The 22,434-nt window shown below is 34.5% G+C and overlaps 1 protein-coding gene across 3 annotated transcripts in view; it reads left to right on the top strand.

Moving 5' to 3' along the window:
• The window catches only part of DMD (dystrophin), a 1,854,428-nt gene that overhangs the window by 571,213 nt on the left and 1,260,781 nt on the right, over positions 1 to 22,434 (top strand). For all 3 annotated transcript variants that reach the window (XM_031673322.2, XM_072956638.1, XM_072956633.1), the window contains 4 exons: positions 2,742 to 2,843; positions 2,973 to 3,080; positions 10,625 to 10,804; positions 21,724 to 21,899. In XM_031673322.2, the coding sequence (XP_031529182.2) occupies positions 2,742 to 2,843; positions 2,973 to 3,080; positions 10,625 to 10,804; positions 21,724 to 21,899 (566 nt within the window). The remainder of the gene's footprint in view (positions 1 to 2,741; positions 2,844 to 2,972; positions 3,081 to 10,624; positions 10,805 to 21,723; positions 21,900 to 22,434) is intronic.

The following is a 22,434-nucleotide window of genomic DNA, read 5'->3' as shown; positions in this document are numbered from 1 at the left end:
CTTTTTAAGCCCCTAGCCCAATATTGCCTCTCCCTGCTTCCCTCTCTTCACTGGTAACTACTAGTTTGCTCTCTATATCTGTGTCTGCTTCTTTTTTGTTATAGTCAGTAATTTGTTGTATTTTTCAGATTCCCCATATAAGTAATATCATGCAGTATATGTCTTTCTCTGTCTGACTTATTTCACTTACCATAATATTCTTGAAGTCTATCCATGTTGTTGCAAATGGCAAAATTTCATTCTTTTTATGGCTGACTAGTATTCCACAGTGTGCGTGTGTGCATATATCTATATGTAGATAGATATATATCCCATATCTTCTTTATTCACTCATCTGTTCATAGAAATAATATTCTTTTTTTATAACATTTTTATTGAGTTATAGTCAGTTTGCAATGTTGTATCAATTTCCAGCATAGAGCACAATTTTTCAGTTATACATGAACATATATATATATTCATTGTCACATTCTTTTTCACTGTGAGCCACCACAAGATCTTGTGTATATATCCCTGTGCTATACAGTATAATCTTGTTCATCTATTCTGCATATGCCTGTCAGTATCTACAAATCTCGAACTCCCAGTCTGTCCCTTCCCAACTCCCTCCCCCTGGCAACTACAAGTAGAAATAATATTCTTAAAATAGTTGTTTTAACTAATTACCTAAAAGAGTATTTGTTATTACTTTTTTTTTTACAACTCATTCATGTAGTGAAAAAACTATAATGTGAAGTATATCACAATATATTTTGGAATTTCTATTAATTTAATCTTAAGCAATCTAGTATGGAGGCCTTTATTTAGATTGTTTTATAGGCTGTCCTACTAAAATGAATAAATTATAAATGTCCACCTGTGATATTACAAATCTAATATGCTACTTTAGTGGAACTACATTCATGTGCCTTGCAGCACTAGAGAGAAGATGGTATATTTATTTAGAAATCTCAGTTCACTTTCTTTCATGTATGACGATGCTACAGTTTGAGTTTATCTCTTACCTCCTTGACGCCCATCTCCACTGGGGTTGGAGACTTGCAGTAAACATCCCACAATTTGACCTTTCATATCTGCATTGTAAAAATCAGGCAGATGGTATAGTTTATGGCTAAGGGATAAGATTTTTCTGTTTGAAGCTAATTTTTTCACGACTAATCCATTAACAGATATGTTACATTCCATTTTACCTGATGCATTCTGACATGGTGACTAGGAAGTTAACTAAAAGAAATTCTAATATATATATATTTTTTAAATCTCAGATGTTTGGTTGTAATAATTAAATGGCTGATATTGAATCCATTCAGTTATGTTAGCACATTTCCTGTGGGTATATTGCTTCACCTTTTCAGTGCTATGGCTTCTGTCATAAACTAATATAATTTAAAAGGAGTAGAATAGAGAATGAAACTAAAAAAAAAAAACAAAAAAATCAGTTACATTATGCTGAAAGCAAAAGCATTTTTATTGACATTTCTAAAGAAAAACTGAAAACTCACTTGTGATTGAGCTGCATGTGAGTCCATGATCATTTTAATGCTGTAGTAAAATGTTTATTGCCTACTTCTTACCCATGCCTCGGGCTCCCTTTTCGAAAAGATGGTAGATTAAACAAATGTTTAAAAATTAGGTCATGTCTTAAAATCACCTATAGGAATAGGTGGATTTTGCCATGATGCTAATTACATATGTGTTGTTTGAATCATGTATCAATATTTTATAGGTGGGTCAACCTAAAAGTGTAGCATCAACTAAGATAGAAATTATGGTCAGGCTTATCTTAGACACTGAGTACATTAGTGAAAAATATGAGTTGTGAACTTTTTTAGTCTAAATAGTTGTATATAAAATAAAACATGTCCATATTCTGAAATACTTCTAGCTTTAGAGATCCAAAATCTATGGGAAAATTATTGTATTGTTTATAAGAAAGTCAAGAAAGTTGAAATTTTATGCTCTGAAGTGCATCACGGAGTTGAAATAAATAAGATTTTTTCCTTAAGACACGCTCTTTACACGGAAATCTTTGCAATGTTTATTTTTCATCTAAAAACATTGGTTTATGTTACATATTAAAAATAGTGTGTGCATGTAGATATTAGTGATATGCCAAAGATAGGACAACTGTTACTCAGGAAACTTTACAGTTTTCTCACTGGAATAGCTTAGAGATATAGTGAAGTCAAATAGTTTGTAATAATTATCCAGATAACTAAAAAATTCACATGTGGATATGATTTTGTCACCACTAATTTTCTTCTACAGTCAGGACATTATGCAATTCTAATTATACAGGATTGTTTTCAAATGAGAGTCTTTTTAGGCATTCTGTTTATTAGTCAAACTTATTCTTTTGGGATGTATTTTCAGACCAAAAAAGATACATATTTTACATATTATCAATGAAAAAAATTCTCTTTCATTCTATATGCCTTCTCTATCTTATGTTTACTATAGAGACATTTCAAATAGTTGTATGGTAACTGCCTCAGACTTCTTGGAAGTATCTTTGCTTTTCACCGTAAGGTGAAAGAATGAGTGAAATAATCTAAAGACAAATGAAAGGCGCGATGCTTATCTAATTCTAAGCAGAAGCAGTAAGGGTGTTCTTTACAACTTCCAGTACACATAGGAGACTCAAAGTTATATACATTTACAAATCATTCATTTCATTTTTAATAAAATTCAGTTAACAATAAATTGTTTGCTGATGTTGTGTTGGGTTTTCTCTTCCTCAGGTACTGGGAGATCGGTGGGCAAACATCTGTAGGTGGACTGAAGATCGCTGGGTTCTTTTACAAGACATCCTTCTGAAATGGCAACGTTTTACTGAAGAACAGGTGAGTCATGTAGGAGAGACTGTATCAGTGAAAGATATAGAGAGATGTTAAATGGAGAAACAAAAAAAATTATGATGTACTTTAATAATTATTTATTTTCTTTTTTTGGAATTATTTGATTTCTTCCAGTGCCTTTTTAGTACATGGCTTTCAGAAAAAGAAGATGCACTGAACAAGATTCACAGAACTGGCTTTAAGGATCAAAGTGAAATGTTATCAAGTCTTCAAAAACTGACTGTATGTATTTCTTAGCTTTCAACAGTCTTAAAAAAAACTCAGTAGTTTATACTAACATCATTATTTGGTATTTATCGGCCTTCAAATCTTAAAGCAAATGTTCATTGTTCTTACTTAGATCATCGTCCATTTGATTATATCATATTGTTACTTTTCTTAATTGTAATAGGGAAAGCTATAGTGTCTTGGTGAGCTGGGGCTGCTATTACAAAATATCATAGACTGGGTAGGGTAAACAACAGGCATTTGTTTCCTGTAATTCTGGAGGCTGGGAAGTCCATGAACAAGGTGCTAGCAGATTTAGTTCTTGGTGATGACCCTCTTTCTGGTTCATAGAATCTTCTTGCTCTATCCTCACATGGTGGAAAGAGAAAATTTCATGTCTCTTTTTCTTCTTAGAAGATGATGAAGCTCATCATGGAGGCTCTGTCCTCATGACCTCATCTAAACCTATGTATCTTTCTAAGACCCTGCCTCCTAATACCATCATGTTGGTGGGGAGTAAGGTTTCAACATATAACTTTTGTAGGGACACATATTCAGTCGATATCATGGCACCCCTGGACTTCCAAAATTCATGTCTCTCTTACATGCAAAATACATTCATTCTCTCCAAAGGGCCCCCAAACCCTTAACTGGTTCCTGTGTCAACTCTCCATTGTGAAGTCCAAAGCCTCACCATCATCTAAATCAGATATGAATAAGACTCCAGGCATAACTCGTCCTGAGGCAGACCTCTCCAGCTGTGAACCTCTGAAACCAGACATGTTATGTGCTTCCAAAATACAGTGATGTGATGGCACAGGATAGACATTCCCATTCCAAAAGGGAGAAATAGGAAAGAAGGAAGAGGTGACAGGTCCCAAATAAGTCTAGAACATAGCAAGAATAATTCCATTAGATCTTATGGCTCGAGAAAAATCCTCTTTGGATTGATGTTTTGCCCTCCAGGACCACTAGAGTAGCAGCATCACCCCCAAGATTCCATAAGGTGGCCTGGCCTCTTCAGCTTCACAGGGCACCACCCACGTGGCTCTCTGCATCAGCCCTACCCATGGGACTCTGAGGCTGCTCCTGAGACACTGGGTAGGGGCAAACTGCCTCCCTCTCCAAACCTGAAAGGTAGCCCCACCCTTTGAAACCCAGGAGGAAGTAGCCCTGCCTCCTGGGAGTGGCAGCCCTGATGATCTCTGAATCACCTGCATCATTCTTCCTTTTTCTTGAAGAACAGCACAGGTTCACAGCCTTCTTTTAATCCATCCCGTTTTCTCTGTTTCCCTTAGTCCCAGCTGGCAGTTTCTGCTGGTATAATCCCATCTCTGTTCTTGACTTCTGATGAGATGGCTGTTTAAGTCTCTGGTTCACACCCACACCACACACATCTCCTTATCAAAGGGTGGGCCAATCACACCCTTAGCTTCTTTTCTGAACATTCTTTTTCATTTTTTGCAATATGAATAGGCTGAGAATTTTCCAGATCCTTAAGTTCTGGTACCTTTTTGCTTAACAATTCCTTATTCAATTAATTTCTCTTTTCTTGCATTTTACCATAAACAGTCAGAAGGAACCATGCTGTTCCTTCCACACTTTGCTTAAATATCTCCTAAAGACATGGAATTTCTTAGTTAAATATCCAATTTCATCACTTACAAGTTCTACCTTCCACAAAATACTAAATCATGAACACAATTCAGTCAAGTTCTTTGCCACTTTATAACAAGGATCATCTTGCCTTCCTTGTCCAATATGTTTCTTATTTCCATTTGAGAGCTCATCAGAATGGTGTTTAGCATCCAGATTGATACCAACATTCCATTCAGGATTAAAGGATGGAAACTTTCTTTCGAGCTCTCCTGATTTCTTTCTGAGTCCTCACCAGAATTGCCTTTAGGATTATCTTCATGGCATTCTTGGCTTTTTCTAGCATGCACCTCAGAACTCTACCAGCTTCTACACATTACCCATTCCAGATCTGGTTCTGTAGTTTGCGGTATTTGGTACAGCAGCGCACCACTTCTTGGTCCCAGTTCCTGTCTTTTCTCAGGTTACTGTAACAAAATATCATAGACTGATGGTTTAAACAGTAGATATTTGTTTCTTACAGTTCTGGAAGCTGTGAAGCACAACAGCAAGGTGTTAGAAGATTTGGTTTTTGGTGAGGGACTCTCTTCCTGGCTTCCAGGCAGCACCATTTAGCTGTATTCTTGCCTGACTAGCTCTGGTGTCACTTCCTCTTTTTATAAGGGCATTAATCCCAGCATGAGGGCTCGACTCTCATGACCTCATCTAAGCCTAAGTACCTCCCCAAAGCTCTACCTCCTAATATCATCACATTGGAAGGTTAGGCTTTCAACATACGAATTTATGAGGAATGTAAACATTAACTCCACAATATATAGGTGAATTTTCAACTTTTTTCTTTTCAAACAGAATTATACTCTTGGAAAAAGTATGGCAAACCTGGAATAACATTTCTGTTAAAATTAAAAAGTAACATTAAGAAGTACATGTGAATGTTCCACAAAGTTCTAAACAGTATAGTTCTAAAGTCAGCTTAAGTTTAATAAGTCTAATAAGTCTGAAATAAACTTAAGTAGATTCTCTGAAAAATATAAGAGAAGTAGGAGAGATGATTCTTCTCATATATGAGGGGCTTCTACCCTAGTTTGAAAAATAAGAAAAAAAATTAAAGTAAACCCAATGGCATTGATTATAGTACCTGTGTGTTTTGAGAAATTAATGAACTTTGGCAGTAAGAGGACAACAGGGAAGGCTTCACTGAGATATTTCAGTTTGAGTTGAACCTTACAGAATTAAAAAAAGATCTCCAAAGCTTGTCTTCTGCTGTGAATTTTTTAATTTTCCAGTAAGGGAGAGGTCAATCTAATATTAAGAACTTGATTTTTTAGATAAAATATTGCAGAATTTGGATTTCTTTTTGATTTTTGATCAATTCTAGTAAATGCTAGCTTGATGTTAACTCTAATATAAAACAAAGGTCTATTGTAAATAATGTTTCATAACTTTGCTAAATTAATCTGTTTATATTGATACTATGTATTATATATCATAATAAGTAAATCATTCATTTAGCACTAACTCTAAATAAATTTCCCAAGTTAAATTTGTACCATTTTTACCAAATATTTATTTGTATCATATACTTTTTGCCCCAGAGTTACTAATTTTATTTAGGCTTTAAATTTAAAATAGATTCACGTATGTATTACTTGTTATTACAAGCTAGCTTATTATTCATAAGAAATCATTCCTCCAAGAATATGTGTTTTCTTGAATAGTGGGGCTACTGAAGACAGATATCAGAAAAGTAATCTATGTACATATCAAACAGTGCAAAAATATCAGTGATACATTTTTAACTGTTCTGCAACTAATAGGGAGCCATTGGGAATTTGATGTCAATGATATTTGCATTTTTGGAGTATTCTTTGGTAGTAAGACTTATGGTAGTGAAGAAGGAAGCCAGTTAGAGAAACTGAACTGAGTAGCATTGGGCATGAACAGGAGGAGACAGACAAGGTTATTTCAGAAGAGGAAACTGAGGCCCAGGAGAAAATACAGGGCCTGTATAAAGTATCACAGAACATTAGTAGCAGAGTTAAAATGAGCACCAAGCTATCCGGACTCACGTCCAAGACTTTTAAGCTATTTCAGAACTCCTCATACAATTTGATTCCTTGACAAAAATAACTGCAATTGAAAATTGTTCTTTCGAACAGTCATCTGCCACTTGTGTTGACATTTTTTGAGTAAAAGACTTTACCAGCTTCACGGCCATGAAAATGGTCTCTTAGCAGTCTCAATAATTTTCCAATATGATTAAAATTCAAATTATGTCACCTTACTTGTGAACAGAGTGGAAATATGTTTTGTATAAGTCTTACCGTTTGATAGTTTAAGCCAATTAACAAAACCTGACAGCTGGTCTAGAATTTGAGGTAAAATTCCCCTGCTGACTCAGGCAGTGAGTAAGAATTTAATGTTCATTAAAATATGTCACAATCTCAGACCCAAAACAGGTGCCATCTGTTACCAGTTCCTACTACATACCTAGGTATAGATACAGTGTGCTAAAACTCTCTTTTATTTACAATCAGTGTAATTTGTTTTGAAATATTACCACTAATAACCCATGGGACTTTCTCCTACTTTTCATCTGAGGTGGGAGATGAGTCAAGTATTTCATTTCCTCTGAATCTGTTGTTTTATCCAAATCATGTAGTTCTACTATTTTTCTATCATCAAAACTGAGTTTTATTCCAAAGAATAAAAAGAAAAGGAGGGAAGAAACTGAGATGAATTCTAAGACTTGTAGAACCACTGACGCTATCATGGGAAGACCCAAATATGCAAGAAACATGTTCCTGGGGAAAGAGTACTGTTGCTGTAAGAATTCCTAGCATTTGACAGGGAAGGAAGCTTGATGATCCAAGAGAGTTTGGTGTGCAGAGGCTATAGGAGTACTGTGGAGTTAGGACACCCTCCATGGTCTGCGGGTTCAAATGGCAGGCAGGGAGTACTTTTCGGAGCACTCTGTTCACAGTGCTCTTTCACCAGAACTTGCCACTTTGACCTCAACTCCTGTGATGACCGTCAAAGAATTTATCCAGATAGTATCAGTGGTTCCCAAAGTGTGGTCCCTAGACTGGTAGCTTAGAACTGGGACCTTGTTAGAAATGGCAGTTCTTAGGCTCCATCCCGGACCTACTCATTCAGAAACTCTGGAAGCGAATGGCTCTCGTAATCTTGAGTCTTCAAGCAGTCCAGGGATTCTGATATTCCCTAACGTTGAGAACCCCCTGCAGTGGATCAATCTACCTAAATACAACAACAGGTGGTTAGAATGGAGTACTTCTTATATAGAGATAAATAACTCCACATAAAATAGGTAGAATTGAGTTTTGCCAGTGTAAGAGAAACTGCCTTGGCATTACTCTCTGAAGCATAAAGTTGATGAGAATAGGATGAAAACTTTCTAGGCCTTTTATAAGTATACATTCTCTTTTTACCTCAAATCATCTAACCGTGACCAGATAGAACATGTCTATTCTGTCTTCTTGAGCAGCTTATCTGTTTCTTGACCATTTCTACTACTGCCCAATCTGATTTATTGACTGTACTTTCTTGCTTACTTTAATGTTAGGTCTAGGTGCCTGGCTTCTGTGAAAATGTTATATTTCTTCTTGTAAAATCCCAGCCGACCTCTGCCTTGTGCAAGTTTTCTAGAGCTTACTTTTGCCTCCTGAGTTTTCTAGAGCTTTTTGGTTCTCCCGCACTCAAAGAACTGTGATCAATTCTTGATATGCAGAAAGATATCTTTTTTATACTTAACAAATAAGTAACAATTAAATCATAGTTATTTAATATGCACACATAGTATCCAAGCTTAAAAGAATTGCTACCCAAGGGTAGATGGGAGAAGGTAATTCATAACTATTATGGCAGTGTATCTGTCACCACTGTGGATTTCCTGTTTTCTCCCTCTGTTGGTGGGAGAGTGCTTCAGGAGCTGGGAGATTATGGACAGAGAGAGAAAGGGGGATTGGGAGAGAAAGAGAGAGATCAGTTCAGAGCCAACAAGAAGAAACACATTTAGGCAGAACTACTAACCTGCCATCACCATTAACACACACACACACACACACACACACACACACACGCATGCACAGATCTAGAATTTACTAGATGGAAGCCTTGCTTAATACAATATTTTTGTCATATAGATTCAGATAAAAAAATTGATTTGATTATTTCTAAATAAAGCTGTTTTTGCTTTACTTTGAGTTATTTTTTCTAATTGTGTTCTTTCATGGCGAATTTCCCCTTTATTTTTGTAATGCTCACCAAGTGCTTCTTCATTTGGTTTAGTGTTAACACAGGAGGCTTCATTTCATTTGCCACTAAATCTCTTTCGGTATCCAATTAGCTTTATAGATCATCTAAGAAAACCTATTTAGATAACATGAGGCTAGCCATAAATTTCCAATACAAATTGTTTCCTCTTCTTCAAATTCAACTTAGATATGTTAACTGGCATTTCAGTCTGTTGCCTTCTTTCAAACTTAGAAAAAAATAGTGAAAAAGAGCTTAACTGTTGAGGAGAAAATAGAAATGAATTTCAAAACTTCGTTTTATTATTCCCTAAAAATGGCACGCAGTAAGACTGCAATATAAAGAACACCAGGTGAAGCAGATTCTGAGAAAACGATGAACTAATTGAAGGAGACACCAGAGCATTCTGCAGTTCAGAGCTATCAATGCAGGTGGCATGCCAAAATGAGCTACATAAAGGGTCCTTTGCAGGGGGGCGTATTGATTCTCTCTGTCAATGACACTTCAGTTCATGAGCAGTTGGTGCATCTGTTTCATGATCATTTCTTTCCTTTTTGCAGTGCTGGTTGTTCTTAAATAAATTTGCATTTATTTTGGAAAGACAGGCCTCACAGCTTAGTTTATGTTCATTGTACTTGCTGCTGCCAAAAAGAGGGGATTGTAAAGGGGCTGTGAAATAATTTTCTCCTTTCTTTCCTCTTATTCTGTGTTTACAAATTAAATCAGGGACTAGCATTTGGGAGATGGAAATGGGATTTCCCAAAGTGTAGGGTGACCTTAATGGACAAAGTAAAAGAATAAGTTGCCCTGATCTACTAATTTCACACAAGCCATTTTGTTTATTCTCTCCCTGTCAACCAAAGGGCATGTGTAACCCTCCATAGCTCCTAGGAACTTTGGAAATATGAATGGTTTAAAAATTACTTCCTAAAACACGTAAGGATTTAGTAAACATGCACAGTGATTCCAAAGGATTTGTGTCATACTCAATTACTTAGTTCTGTTACTTAATGGGCTCTAAAATTAGCTTTAGAAGATAATTACTCATAGCCTAATGTTAATTGAATAACAGATGCTAAAAAATGTAAAAATCAGTAAACTGCATAACAGGTTTTTATATCCAAATAATTAAAAAGAATGTAAAAACTGTAGAAATAAATAATATTGCAAATTTATTTAAATAATCACAGCATTTCAGACTGTGAAGGCCCCTTAGCCATGCTCATCTTGTCAATTCATCATCTTTCTTCAGTACTCTTGGCTTTTGGTATTTCATTTGAACTCTATCAGGAATTAAGAGGAAATTCACTAACATTAAAGAGACATGCCTTGCACTTTAGAACACGTCAAAATGTTAAAAAGTGATTTCCATATGTTGATCTCTGTTTTACCTTTTGAAACAACACTACTGTTTTACTTGACAATTCTTCAAGAGTATTAGGGTAGCTCATAACTGCCTCTACTATATGTTTATTCTACATCTGACTTTTATTTCTCTTCAAACTTCTTGGGAAGATTATTTGGATTATAATTTTCTATGTATATTTTTGTGGGCTCTTGATCCTTTGAAGGCACAATTATAATCTTTTCATATCTATACAAATCAGAAAATACATGCCAAAGCAAATTGAACTATAGTGTTTCATAAAATGTAACGTAGGCTTAGTCTGTGTTCTTCCTTGTTTTAACAGGTTTTAAAAACAGATCTCGAAAAGAAAAAGCAAACCATGGACAAACTCCGCTCACTCAATCAAGATCTTCTTTCGACACTGAAAAATACATTAGTGGCCCAAAAGATGGAAGCATGGCTAGACAACTTTGCCCAGCGCTGGGATAATTTAGTCCAAAAACTTGAAAAGAGTTCAGCACAGGTTAGTGATAATAATTAACCTAAGATAAGTTATCCTTGAGGTTTTTGGAATCTGCATTGAGAGCAATACTGTGAAGGATGTCACTGGATTAGTCCTTGCCAAGTATTCAAAACGTGGCTCTCTTGGTTATTGGAGAATGTGGGAGGGGTGGAGGAGTGAGTGCTAGTAGACTGACCTAGTTAACTGTCTTAGAGAGTAATCTCTTCCAGTTCAATGGGAATGAGGATCTGGGTGACTTACAGCAGTCAGACAAAATGCTAGGGAACTGTGTCATCACACTCTAACCCCAAATCACAGATTCCTGGAACAGTGAGGGCCATTAGTTGACCTCTTCATTTTACGTATGAGAGAATAAAATTTAGGGAGGAAAAGTGAGTTGTTAAAGGAAGGTTAGTGATAAGAGCAGGGCTAGGGTCCTTTGATTTCACTGAAGACCTCTTTCAGTTAGTACAGGTGCAGATGTAATCATTGGACTTTCTACCATAGACTATTGATTCATAAAATCATGAATGTGGGTTAGTTACCCTAACAAATACTGTAGATTAGGAAAACACCTAAGTTATACGTGTAGTGTCATAATGCAGTTTTATGTTAAGAATTTTTCAAGTTTTCATATTTTTTAAATGGGGCATTTTAAAAATAGAAACATTTATTGTCTGTTATGGTTAGGTAGTAGAGTCATGGGTAGTCTTTCAAAATATTAACATTATGTATAATAGTATGAGCATATTCTGCAATATTGTTTTGCATTATAGAAGCTAATTTTTGCTAATTGGTCACAGTTTATAGCTCAATGCACCATACACACATCTCTGTTAAAGCCACATTTAATAGCTCTAGGCACTGTTGTGAGACAGTGCAGGGAATTTGTTTTTTGAGACTTGACATCTGATAAATGGCACTTAGGGAAGATTTGATAAAAGATGAAGAAATGAAATTTGAAGTATTGCTTCCAAAGATATAATAAGAAAAAATGATTAGCCAACATATATGATTTTGAATCACAGTTCAATCCTCCTTTTAAAATCAAATTTATATTTAAAATTTAAAATGTGAAGAGTCTCAGTTACAGACATTTTTCATGCAGTCATTGGGCAGTGATAAAAATTCCATTGACTATATTTTTAGCAGTTACTTGATCCAATAGTGATTTTACCACCAGATCATCATTCCTCTTATTATATGTGACCTGACCATGGATACTTTGCATTGCCGTTGGCATTTATGTAGTAAATATGTGAGACATTAGAAAATGTTATTTTTTTTAAACCAACAGTGATATCATTCCAGTATGTACCCACTGGTTCCATAGACTATTGTTGCTATAAAATGGTCAGTTACCACATTAAGAATGATTGGCATTATGTGATAAAGATATTTTGAAATGTGTTCCTTTGAAAGGATTATTTATGAAGATGTAACTGTTAACAATAATACCTTCTCATTCACTTCTGCTGTCTGCAGTGGTTTTCCAAACTTGAGTCTACATTATAATTACCTGGGAAATTGATTAAAATTCAGAGTCCTAGATACTTGCTCAGGAAATCTCATCCAGTAGGCTAGTAATCTACATGCCACCTTTGGTATAGTCTGCAGAACATATTTTTTTTAAAAAAACATAGAATTATTAAGACAATGACATATATGCCAGTCCCCACATTCTGGTGTTCCTCATTGCTGCCTGAAATGGCGAGAATGGAGACCTTTCTAGCAATGCAGTATTTAAATATTCTGTGGAATGAGAATTTTGTGCATCTAATCAAAATCTTACTGATTATTCTAGTTGGTAAAAAACAAACAAAAACACCTTAGAAGCCTTATTTTTAATGCCCTAAACGTTATGAGACTATCACCTAGGAAAACTTACTTAACCTCATATTTTTGAACTTTTCAAAATCTATAATAAAACATGACTAGCTTTGGTTTGTATAATTCTTTATAAAATGATGTTCAACATACATTACAACATGTATCAGCTCTCCTTGCTCACTGGGATATGCTGAGGATAAAATGAAACCATAGACATGAAAGCATTTTGAGAAAAAAAAAGGTGCTCTTGATATGCAAAGGATACTATTTTATGAATCTGGAGGGCTTGTTATAGTTCACTATGATATAAAAAAATTATTTTAAAATTCTTTTACACTCCTATACCAGACAAGAATCAGGTAAATGGACTTATACGAGCAAGTTGCTTTTTAGGACACTAAACTTGAGTCTTTCTTGAACTCACACCTCAGTTTTTACTCATGGGTTTTTCCCCAGAATGCCCTATCATAGGCCCAATTCAAATCAGTGCTGGAGGGTTTAGGGCTTTTAGGAAGATAACAAGGAAAGTACCCAGGGAAAGAGGAATTAAAAGGAGATAAAGAGAGTGAACAAAGAAATAGTGTCTTATAACTAAAAAAATAAAAAAGCCATTGATTTTCTTTCTCACCTGTCAGATTGAACTTGATCCAAATAGTCTAAGAATTCCAAGATTGTTGGGGTTAAGGTTGTGACTTTGAAGAGCAAAGCTCACTTGTATGCATATTTTCTAGCATGCTTGTCAGGGGAAACAATAGTCCTATTAATGACATGATACACTCGGTCTCTTAAAACTACTTTAAAATGATTGGTATAAAGAATGAGCAACGTTCTGGTAATGGTTAAAATCCAGTAGGATGTAGGAATTGTGACTGAGATGACAAGGCAGCTGATTGTGCTCATATAAAGAACATCATGTGCCTGAAATTTTGACTGCTATTCAGGTCAAGGCTTTGAGGGATTTTGACCTCATGAAACACTAGCATGGCAAGAGATCAAAACATGAAAAAAATGAACTGTGAGGGCTGCTCTCTTGCATTTCAAAGTCAGATTTGGCTTGAATAATACCTAGTCACAAGCCGAGGGTGCTTAAGTTGATGAGAAGGGAGCCTCAGAAAATAGAAGTACTTTCTATTTCCAGAAGTTAAAAAGGATAATAACCCTTGCTATATGGAGTCTTAAAATGAGAAAAGAGAGCAAATGAAGTATACCCTGGATTGACTTATTTAAATACTCAAATGACCCTTTGTTTCCTCCACATTTTTTAATAAATGTGCTTGTTGAAATTTGCTGTGACCCTGATGGACACATTTTTATTTAGATTATAATTAAGGAATACAATAGTCAGAAACATTATTGTTAATACTTCAAACTTAAATATAATTTCAATGATTTGAAATAACTTTTCTCCATTTAACTGAAATTATAGTATACTGTGGAAAGAGGTTATTTTTCATTTGCTTTATAATTTATTATGGTAATTTATGTTAAACTTAGTATCAGGTGTTTAGATGTAAGAACATATCCATCTACATAAGTCCAAAAGTTATGTAGTCTTCTGATTTTTTTTTAACAGAGTAAATTTTCTTCGTTGCCAGGAATAAGGAATGTTCTATAATTTATATAACTTTATAGATCTTATTCCCATTTTATCAGTATTTTGCAATGCTTTAGACTATAAGCACAAATATCTTAAAGATACAATTAAACTCAGAATTCCCCTCCCCTGGAACATGAAAGTTTGTGTTTATGCTGTGTATGTCTGTGTCTATATTCATGGATGCCCAAATGGAGAAAATGATCATTAGGTATGAATATATGTATTCTATAATATTTAGGTTGTACTGAGAGTTTAAAAACTCCTGCCAGAGATGTGAGTAATGTAAAAGATGGCTGAAGATAATAAGCTAGTGGTTTTCATAATTCCAGAAATACAAATAGAGAGATACAAATGCATTAAGATGAAAATGTCTGTATTTGTTTTTCCTTTCTGAGTTCTTTCTCATTTTTAATTTTCTTTAAATTTTGGGGGGTGGTGATTAGGTAGGTTTGTTTATTTGTTTGTTTGTTTATTTTAATGGAAGTACTGGGGATTGAACCCACGACCTTGAGCTTGCTAAGCACACAGTCTACCACTGACTTATGCCTTCCCCCTCATTTTCATTTTTCAGAAATCCTTGTTTTTATTTTCCATAAAATACTTACATGCACATTCTGACTGTACCCATTCTCAAAGCATTACTTTGTAGACCTACTGACACATGAAATACAGTTAGAATCGGCTTGCATTGCATCTTTTTGCCAATGATTTTAATTAAAAGTACTCTAAGGCCTTTCAGTTGACAACCCTTTTCAGTGGTTCCTGAAAGCTAAGTCTAATCAGCCTTGCTGCTAATTAAAAAAAAATTAAGGTTTTATTAAAAAACCTAGAATTAAAATAAAATTTCCTCATTATTTTGGGTTTTTATTTTATTTAATTCATGGACTAACCATCTTGAGTTTTAGAGCATATTTTGGTTAATTGCTTAGGTCAAAGGTTTGATTAGAAAATTTCCAAGTTATAGCTCAAATAAACTTGGGAATTAACTGTATCCTTTTGGTATCTTCAACTAAAGTAGATGTTGGAGTATGGGCCTTATGTGTGCCAGTGCAATTGGTTTTGTGTTGTAAGTTAATTTTTCTACAACAACATAAAGTGTTGTAGGCACTGAAAATTTAAGAGATTAGAGCTAAGTTAACTCTTGAAATCTCTCATTACTAATTTATAAAATGAAACGTTTGGTCTAGGAAGATCTCTGTAGTATCCTTCCAGTGCTGAATGTTTATAATACATTTTTCTTTGCTTGAAATTTTATGTAAAACTCTGGAGTAATTACTGAAGAGATTCCAAATATCTCTGCAATATCAACCTCAGAGTCAGCTGGAAGATGATAATAAAAATAAAGTTCTCTTCCTATTCAAAGAGGACTGACTTCTGAAGTAGTTACATTTCACTCATCAAGAGGATGTAATTAAAAAACTATGAAGATAAAATATTCAGCATCTGTATGATAAATCTGTTGTCTACTGACAATAAATGAAATAACACATCAAAAAAATACAGTTTTTTTTTCTGTATACTTGATAATCTGCATCCCTGGTTAACTGCTTCTTGCAGGTGGTGTGTCGAGGATGGTTAGGTGGATGAGAAAAAAATAAATTTCACACAGTTGCTCAAATTCTGTGTTCAATATGAATCCTGAAGCCAGCATGTATCTCTTTCTGACAATTTGTACGAAACAGAATTTGAAGTGAGGGACAAAATACATAAAATTAAACAGAGTTTTATAGAATAAATCTTCTTCATTATCATATAATGTATTTCAAATAGGAGAATGGCTTCTTTTATGATATCTTTTGAATATTGACTCTAATGGTGCCCATGATTCCAAAGTCAGTATCTATTCAAGAAGTTATATTGCCTTACTATCAAAACAGGATGGTAATTGATATTACAATTTACTTACCAAGCCACTCTCATGAACTTGAGCACTCCTTGTGTGCTACACATAGCTCTGGTAATTCGTCTGCACTTGCTCATGAGATAGAGCATGTTAAAGCCTTTTGATTAATAACCCAGCTTCCTTCTTGAGCACCTGATCTTTTACCCCACGTTTCTCATGAAGTTCATCGTATAAATCCTTTCTGTTGCTTAGAAGTGTAAATCCTTACACCATCAGATATTTGTGCCCTGTGCTTCCATGCCTGCCCAGATAGTTTTAAGAGCGGCTACCAATTATCAGCTAAAGCTGTTGCTATGATTATGCAGTATGTTTTAAACTGTGGAACTGCAATAGCTCCATACCCACTAAAAATCAGTGATCATGCTAAAGTTATATATGTATAAAGAACACAGCAAAAAGCTTTGATCCACAGTGGTCAACCTGATTGTAGTTTTTAAAATTCACGTGTATTTCATTTGATTGGTTTTGCACAGAATTAATTATAGTTTATGAAGAGTTAAAGGGCATTAAAAGATTGTCCTATGCCATTGTCTGTATATTCAGTCTTCTGACTATCTGTATGGTTGTGTATGTAAACACACACCTGGTTACACCACTTTAAGGAAAGTCACCGTTCAGAAGTCTGAACATGTGTAGCAGCCTGGTATAGAAGCTACTATCAGTTGGATGAACGAACAATCAGACTTGGATTTATAGCTCTGCTCTGCCACTTACAAGTTGTATCTACCTGAAATTTTTACCTCTCATCTATAAAATGGGAATATATTAGTACTTATTATCAGGGCCATTGTGAGATAATGACAGCTACCACTTCTTGCGATTTTACTGCAGGTACTATTTTGAGTATTTTAAGATAATGAATGCAGGCACGTAGCATAATGCCTGGAACACGCAAAGAGCTCCTTAACTGGTAGTTATTATTGTAAGTATTAGTATTTTGATAATAATAAAGTTATAATAGATAAATTAGGTAACTCATTCTCTGTAAGTTGAATCTATTTTAGTAAGTTTTTAAAAAATGTTCAAATAGTAGAATATCTCACAATGCCAGAAGTAGAAATCTCTAACCCCAAAGAACTTACAAAGCAAGAATATTTAAATAATTAAGTGGAAAATTAAAAGAAGCGACTAAGAATACAGGCTAAAATGACAGAAAAGTAACAGCATAAATTTAATTTAAAATGTAGGAACAGGTGATAAATACTAGTTGCCACTGAGAAACTGGATGCAGTGGTAGAAAAGAAATACTTCCTTTCTTTGTATGTTCTTTTATATTCTTCAGATGTATATTTCTCAACAAATGAAAGAGAAATGTGTAAGAAAGATTTTCATTGTTGGAGAACAGCTTGGCTTTTCTAAACCTACCCAAATTATACAACCTTACTGCAAGAAGATGTATACCCTAAAACTATCAAGATACTGGGCAAATGCTCTTCCAGTTATTCTCACTATAGGAAAAATGTAAATTTTTGAAATTAACGTACATCACCTTATGTGTAAGAAGGTTCAGTATGAAATAATTCCTGACTTTTCTCTGAACTTTTTAATGGTTATTACTAATATGTATCAAGAGGGCACATATTGTGTTCAGACATAAGTTAGTTCTTGCAAGCAGGAAGGGCTACATATTTTGTGAGGCTCAGTAGAAAATGAATATACAGGAATTCTTGTTCAAAAATTGTTAAGAATTTCAAGAGGGTGACAGCAGAGCATGAAACCAAGTATGGGGTCCTTTGGAGTGGCAGGGGTGATGACAGAAGTTGCACACCCATGAAGCTGGCCTTGTTTGCAACACCCTGGGGAGAGATGTATTATCATTCTTATTTTACATATGTAAGAAAGAAATCAAAGCTCTGAGCCGGTAACCAACGTGACCCCAAGGTTACAGGATGTGAACTGTGGACCTGGTGTTTGACAATTGTGGAGCCTAGCTCAGAGACCTCCACTTTTAATCACTGTAACAGGAACTAGTTTCCAAACCCGAAGACAAATAATTCTGAACTAACTCTTTTCCATTTTTACTGGCTAGTTAACTGACAGATCAAGGGAATAGCATTTAAAAGCAAATATATTGAAGACATTTGAAAGTCATTTCCAGGATATTCATAATCAAAATGGAGAAGGTGACTGAATGAGTTTAGTTAAGTAGATTCAAAGTTTGTTGAACGTAGCTCAAAGTACGATGTATTCTAATTTTGACTCTTCCCTATTCAATATTTTAATGATGACATTAAGTCATTCTTAGCAGGTTTTCTAATATCTTAATTTTTAATATATTTGGCTGACATAATTCCAAAGATACATAAGAATGATAGTCTTAAAACAATTTGAAAAAAGTTTCGAAAATTTTTCTCTGCTTAACAAAACAACATTTTGCAGAAAATGTCTTATTGTAGAAAGCTGGAAAATGGAAAGAGTACAGAAATATAGAGGCTGTAATAGAAATATCTGCTTTCTCTGCCAAAAAAATAACCAGTAGTTTATATCTTGCATTGTTTAGTCAGTACTAAAATGTAACCGTTTTCCAGTGACATTGAAGATATTTAAAACATGTCCAATACTTTATCATGTGCATGTGCTATGATGTATTTAAACCATCACCTATCCAATATTTTACTGTTAAAAATGATCCTATGAACAGGGATAGAAGTTATACGCAGCCTATAGCATCAAAATAAATTTAAATGTTAAGATACTGGCTGAGGCAGATTTGGTTTTCTAACATATAAAAAGAAACTTCCTTGATTATTATATATTCAGTGCATGTGATTATTTTGCGTACTTGTATTTTTCATATGGAACTCACCTTGTATCACAATTATTTGTGTTGTTGTTACCTTCACTGCTATACTGTGAGATTCCTGAAAATAGAGATTCGTTCCATTGTATTCATTTCTGGATATCCTGCAGTGATGCATATTGAATAGATGCTGGAATTTAATTGAAACATTGTGATTCAGCTGCTGAATAACTTAGGCAATTTTAGATTACCTTAATTGAATGTGATGTCCAAAGCCAGAAAACCTAGATTTTGGAGCACCAATCAGGCTAAATCTAATTCTAGCAAATACTTGGTATTATAGAACTTGGAAATAAGATTTATCAGAATCCTCCTTATCAAGCTTCTGGTGTTTAAGACTGTCAGGTAGAAACAGTATTCACCTTACTCTGTGTTGGTGCAGGATTCAAAAGAAATTTTAAATGAATGAAGTCATAATAATGCAGGATTCGACTAGGTGTAAAGATCTTTGCCAATGGGAAAATTTGCTGCCAGACTCAGGAAGGAGTTGTGTGCTTCAGGGAGTAGTGAATCCTGTACTAAGTAGGAGGTTATACTAAATGACCTCCATAATCCCTTCCTGTCTATATTTTTAATGATTCAAATGCATAATTAAATGTTTACAGTCAATAACTAAAGGCCATGGGGAAATCTAGTACATGACCAATTGTTTTTTATTCTAATTATATGGGGTAGGTGTTTAACATAATTATTAATTTGTTATATATAACGAATTATACCCTATATTTACAGAGTCACTGCACAGTTGTTTTGTTTTTTATTCATCCCAAAGGAAATGAACTAGTATTTTCAAATACAGTGCAGTGATGATTATAGTATAGAAAATTACAGATCCACATCTACTATTATTTTGTTAAAAATTACTGGTTTTTTTTCTTTCTCGTAAGGTTTGCTATATTCTTAGATGTCTTTTCTGTTTACCATCCATAGGGACATCGATCCAATTTCATGATAATTATCAATGAGACAATATTGTAACATTTCAGAAGTTAATTTCACAGCCAAATATTCAGTAGCACAAATATTCCATAACATTAGAACTGCAAAAATCACTTTGTATTTTCAGAATCTCTGCATTCTGGTGCCTGCACATACAAAAGTAGAGATTTTCCATCTGAACGATATTTTCTTTAAGCCATCATTGTATACAAAAAAGCTTTGTCTATGGTTAAAAAATAGTACTCTGAAAAAATTAAATGCCCTTGGAATCCTACTTAAAAATTATATTTTCTTTTTGGTGAAAAGTAAACTGAATTTTATCATGTAACTGTCATTTTGTGTTGAGTACAATTAGGTCTGAGGTTATATCTTAAACATTTTTTGAAACTATGTTACCTTCTACTTTCATTTTGGAATAACTTGTCAATGGATTATATAATTATTATTTGATGCTTAGTGATTGATTCTGAATAATCAATCTATGGAGATCTTAGAGAAGATAAAACCTGTGATTAATACATATAGAAACTCAGTATCTCTTTTTTGATGTCCTTTTTTTTTTTTTCTTAACTGTTTAGGCTATTTGGAAGTCCTATGGCCTTGATGTATGTAAAGATGTGGCTTGCACAAAGGGTAGCATTTTAAATTGCGTTTGTCAAAAGCAATTTTTTGCATAAGACATCATGACACAGAATTTCAGTACTACATGTCAGTTGCTATCTGAAAACTGGACTAATACCTGAGGCTTCCCTGATTTCCCCCCATTGAGGAAATCAGTCATCATGTATGAGGTGGAAAGGGTCCCCCACACCCTTTCTGTACCTCTTAGCAAGTTCAGGAAAATCAGTAAAACTAATCTTGTCCCCAGTCAGATCCCTGTCTACGTGTATATTAAGTACCTATTATAAGTGGATCCAATGCAGGCCTATTCTGATCTCCTTGGAAATAGATCTTCGGAAAAATTTTGCTTAATGGAAGAGTAATGATTAACATCATAGGAGGTAATTTTTCACTCGTAATAATGGGAAGACTGTGAGACCAAGAATTGGTTAAGGCAGGAGGGTATCTCAATGCCTCTGTACTAAGGTGATGGCCTCTTACAACTCGGGTCGCAAATTATATTATTCCAAGAGTGATGATCTGTGGCTAAAAAATCTATTTAAAGCCTAAACACAAGGTTAGTGTGATTCTAAACCAAAAGGAATGGAATGCTAATTTTGGATACTCAGGTATTTTAACATATTCACTAATTTAAATCAATTGAGAGTAATCTGCTTTTTAGCATTTGAATAACATTCAGCTTAAATGTATTTCTGGACTACTAGGCACTCAGTGTTAACGTTTTATTGTAATTTTAAAGGACATGTCAGTTATTTGATTAAAAAGTCATTTATTACAGAGTTCAAATAATTTTGTTTAAAAATTTATGGACTATAAATAATCACCAAATACGATAACTGAAGAAGCATTCAAAAAAGAATTTAATAAACATGTACAATGTGCCAAGCAATGAAGTTGCAAAATTTACATTCGCATTGTGAACACTTTAAACAGCATGTCTAATTAAATGTCAGAAAGACATCCTAAGTTTTTCTCCTTTGCCCCCTTTATTTCCCATAGCTTGACCAATAAATTGAAGAGATGCTAAGTTTACTTCTGGCTTTGAGATTACTTTCCTTTGTGACTTCAGTCAACATAACTTAAGTCAGATAAAACAATTTGATTTGAGTTCAATATGGTGCTATTTTGATCTGAAGGTCAATTTACCAACAAGCAGGAACAGTTTCTCATTATTTTCCTTCACCACTCCAAGCAATCTTTACTGAAGTCTTTCAAGCAATGTGTGACCTCTGTTTCAATACTTCTTGCAGATTTCACAGGCTGTCACCACCACTCAGCCATCACTAACACAGACAACTGTAATGGAAACGGTAACTATGGTGACCACAAGGGAACAGATCCTGGTAAAGCATGCTCAAGAGGAACTTCCACCACCACCTCCCCAAAAGAAGAGGCAGATTATTGTGGATTCTGAAATTAGGAAAAGGTGAGAGGATTTTACTCATAGCTTTATCCTTAAGCAAAGTGTAATTGTTAAGCAGGAAAACTCATTTACAGCTATTTTGACAGCTGCATTTTTACTTAAACAGTATTTCCAGAAGCCTCAGGTGCCTATAGTGTCAGTTAAATTAGTGAGACAAATTATGAAGTAAGTTTTAAAATTTTCCCAAGCAGTTCCTATCCCGATGAAAACTGAATGCTTAATAGAGATACTATTTTCTGGATTGAAAGAAGAAACCACAAGTGATAAACTGCCATGGATGCATTTTATCCTGAAAGTTTCTATTCTTTCTTTTTTCTTATAAAGAGCCTGCTTGTTCAGTGCCTACTTTTGTATTAAATGCCTTTCTCCAGTAATGGAACGGAAATTTTCAGGGAGAAGAAGTACACCTATAATAGACGAGATCCATTCTGTTAGTTTATGAGAACATAATGTCTCAATCTGCGAATCCTAAATCAGGAGTAATTACAGAACAGATTTCCTATTCTTTTACATTTATAAAGTCTTATCTTGAAGGTGT

Source organism: Vicugna pacos, chromosome X, assembly GCF_048564905.1.
Source record: "Vicugna pacos chromosome X, VicPac4, whole genome shotgun sequence".
Taxonomy (NCBI): domain Eukaryota; kingdom Metazoa; phylum Chordata; class Mammalia; order Artiodactyla; family Camelidae; genus Vicugna; species Vicugna pacos.
The sequence above is the reverse complement of the archived record's forward strand: the minus strand, read 5'-3'. Positions and strand labels throughout refer to the sequence as shown.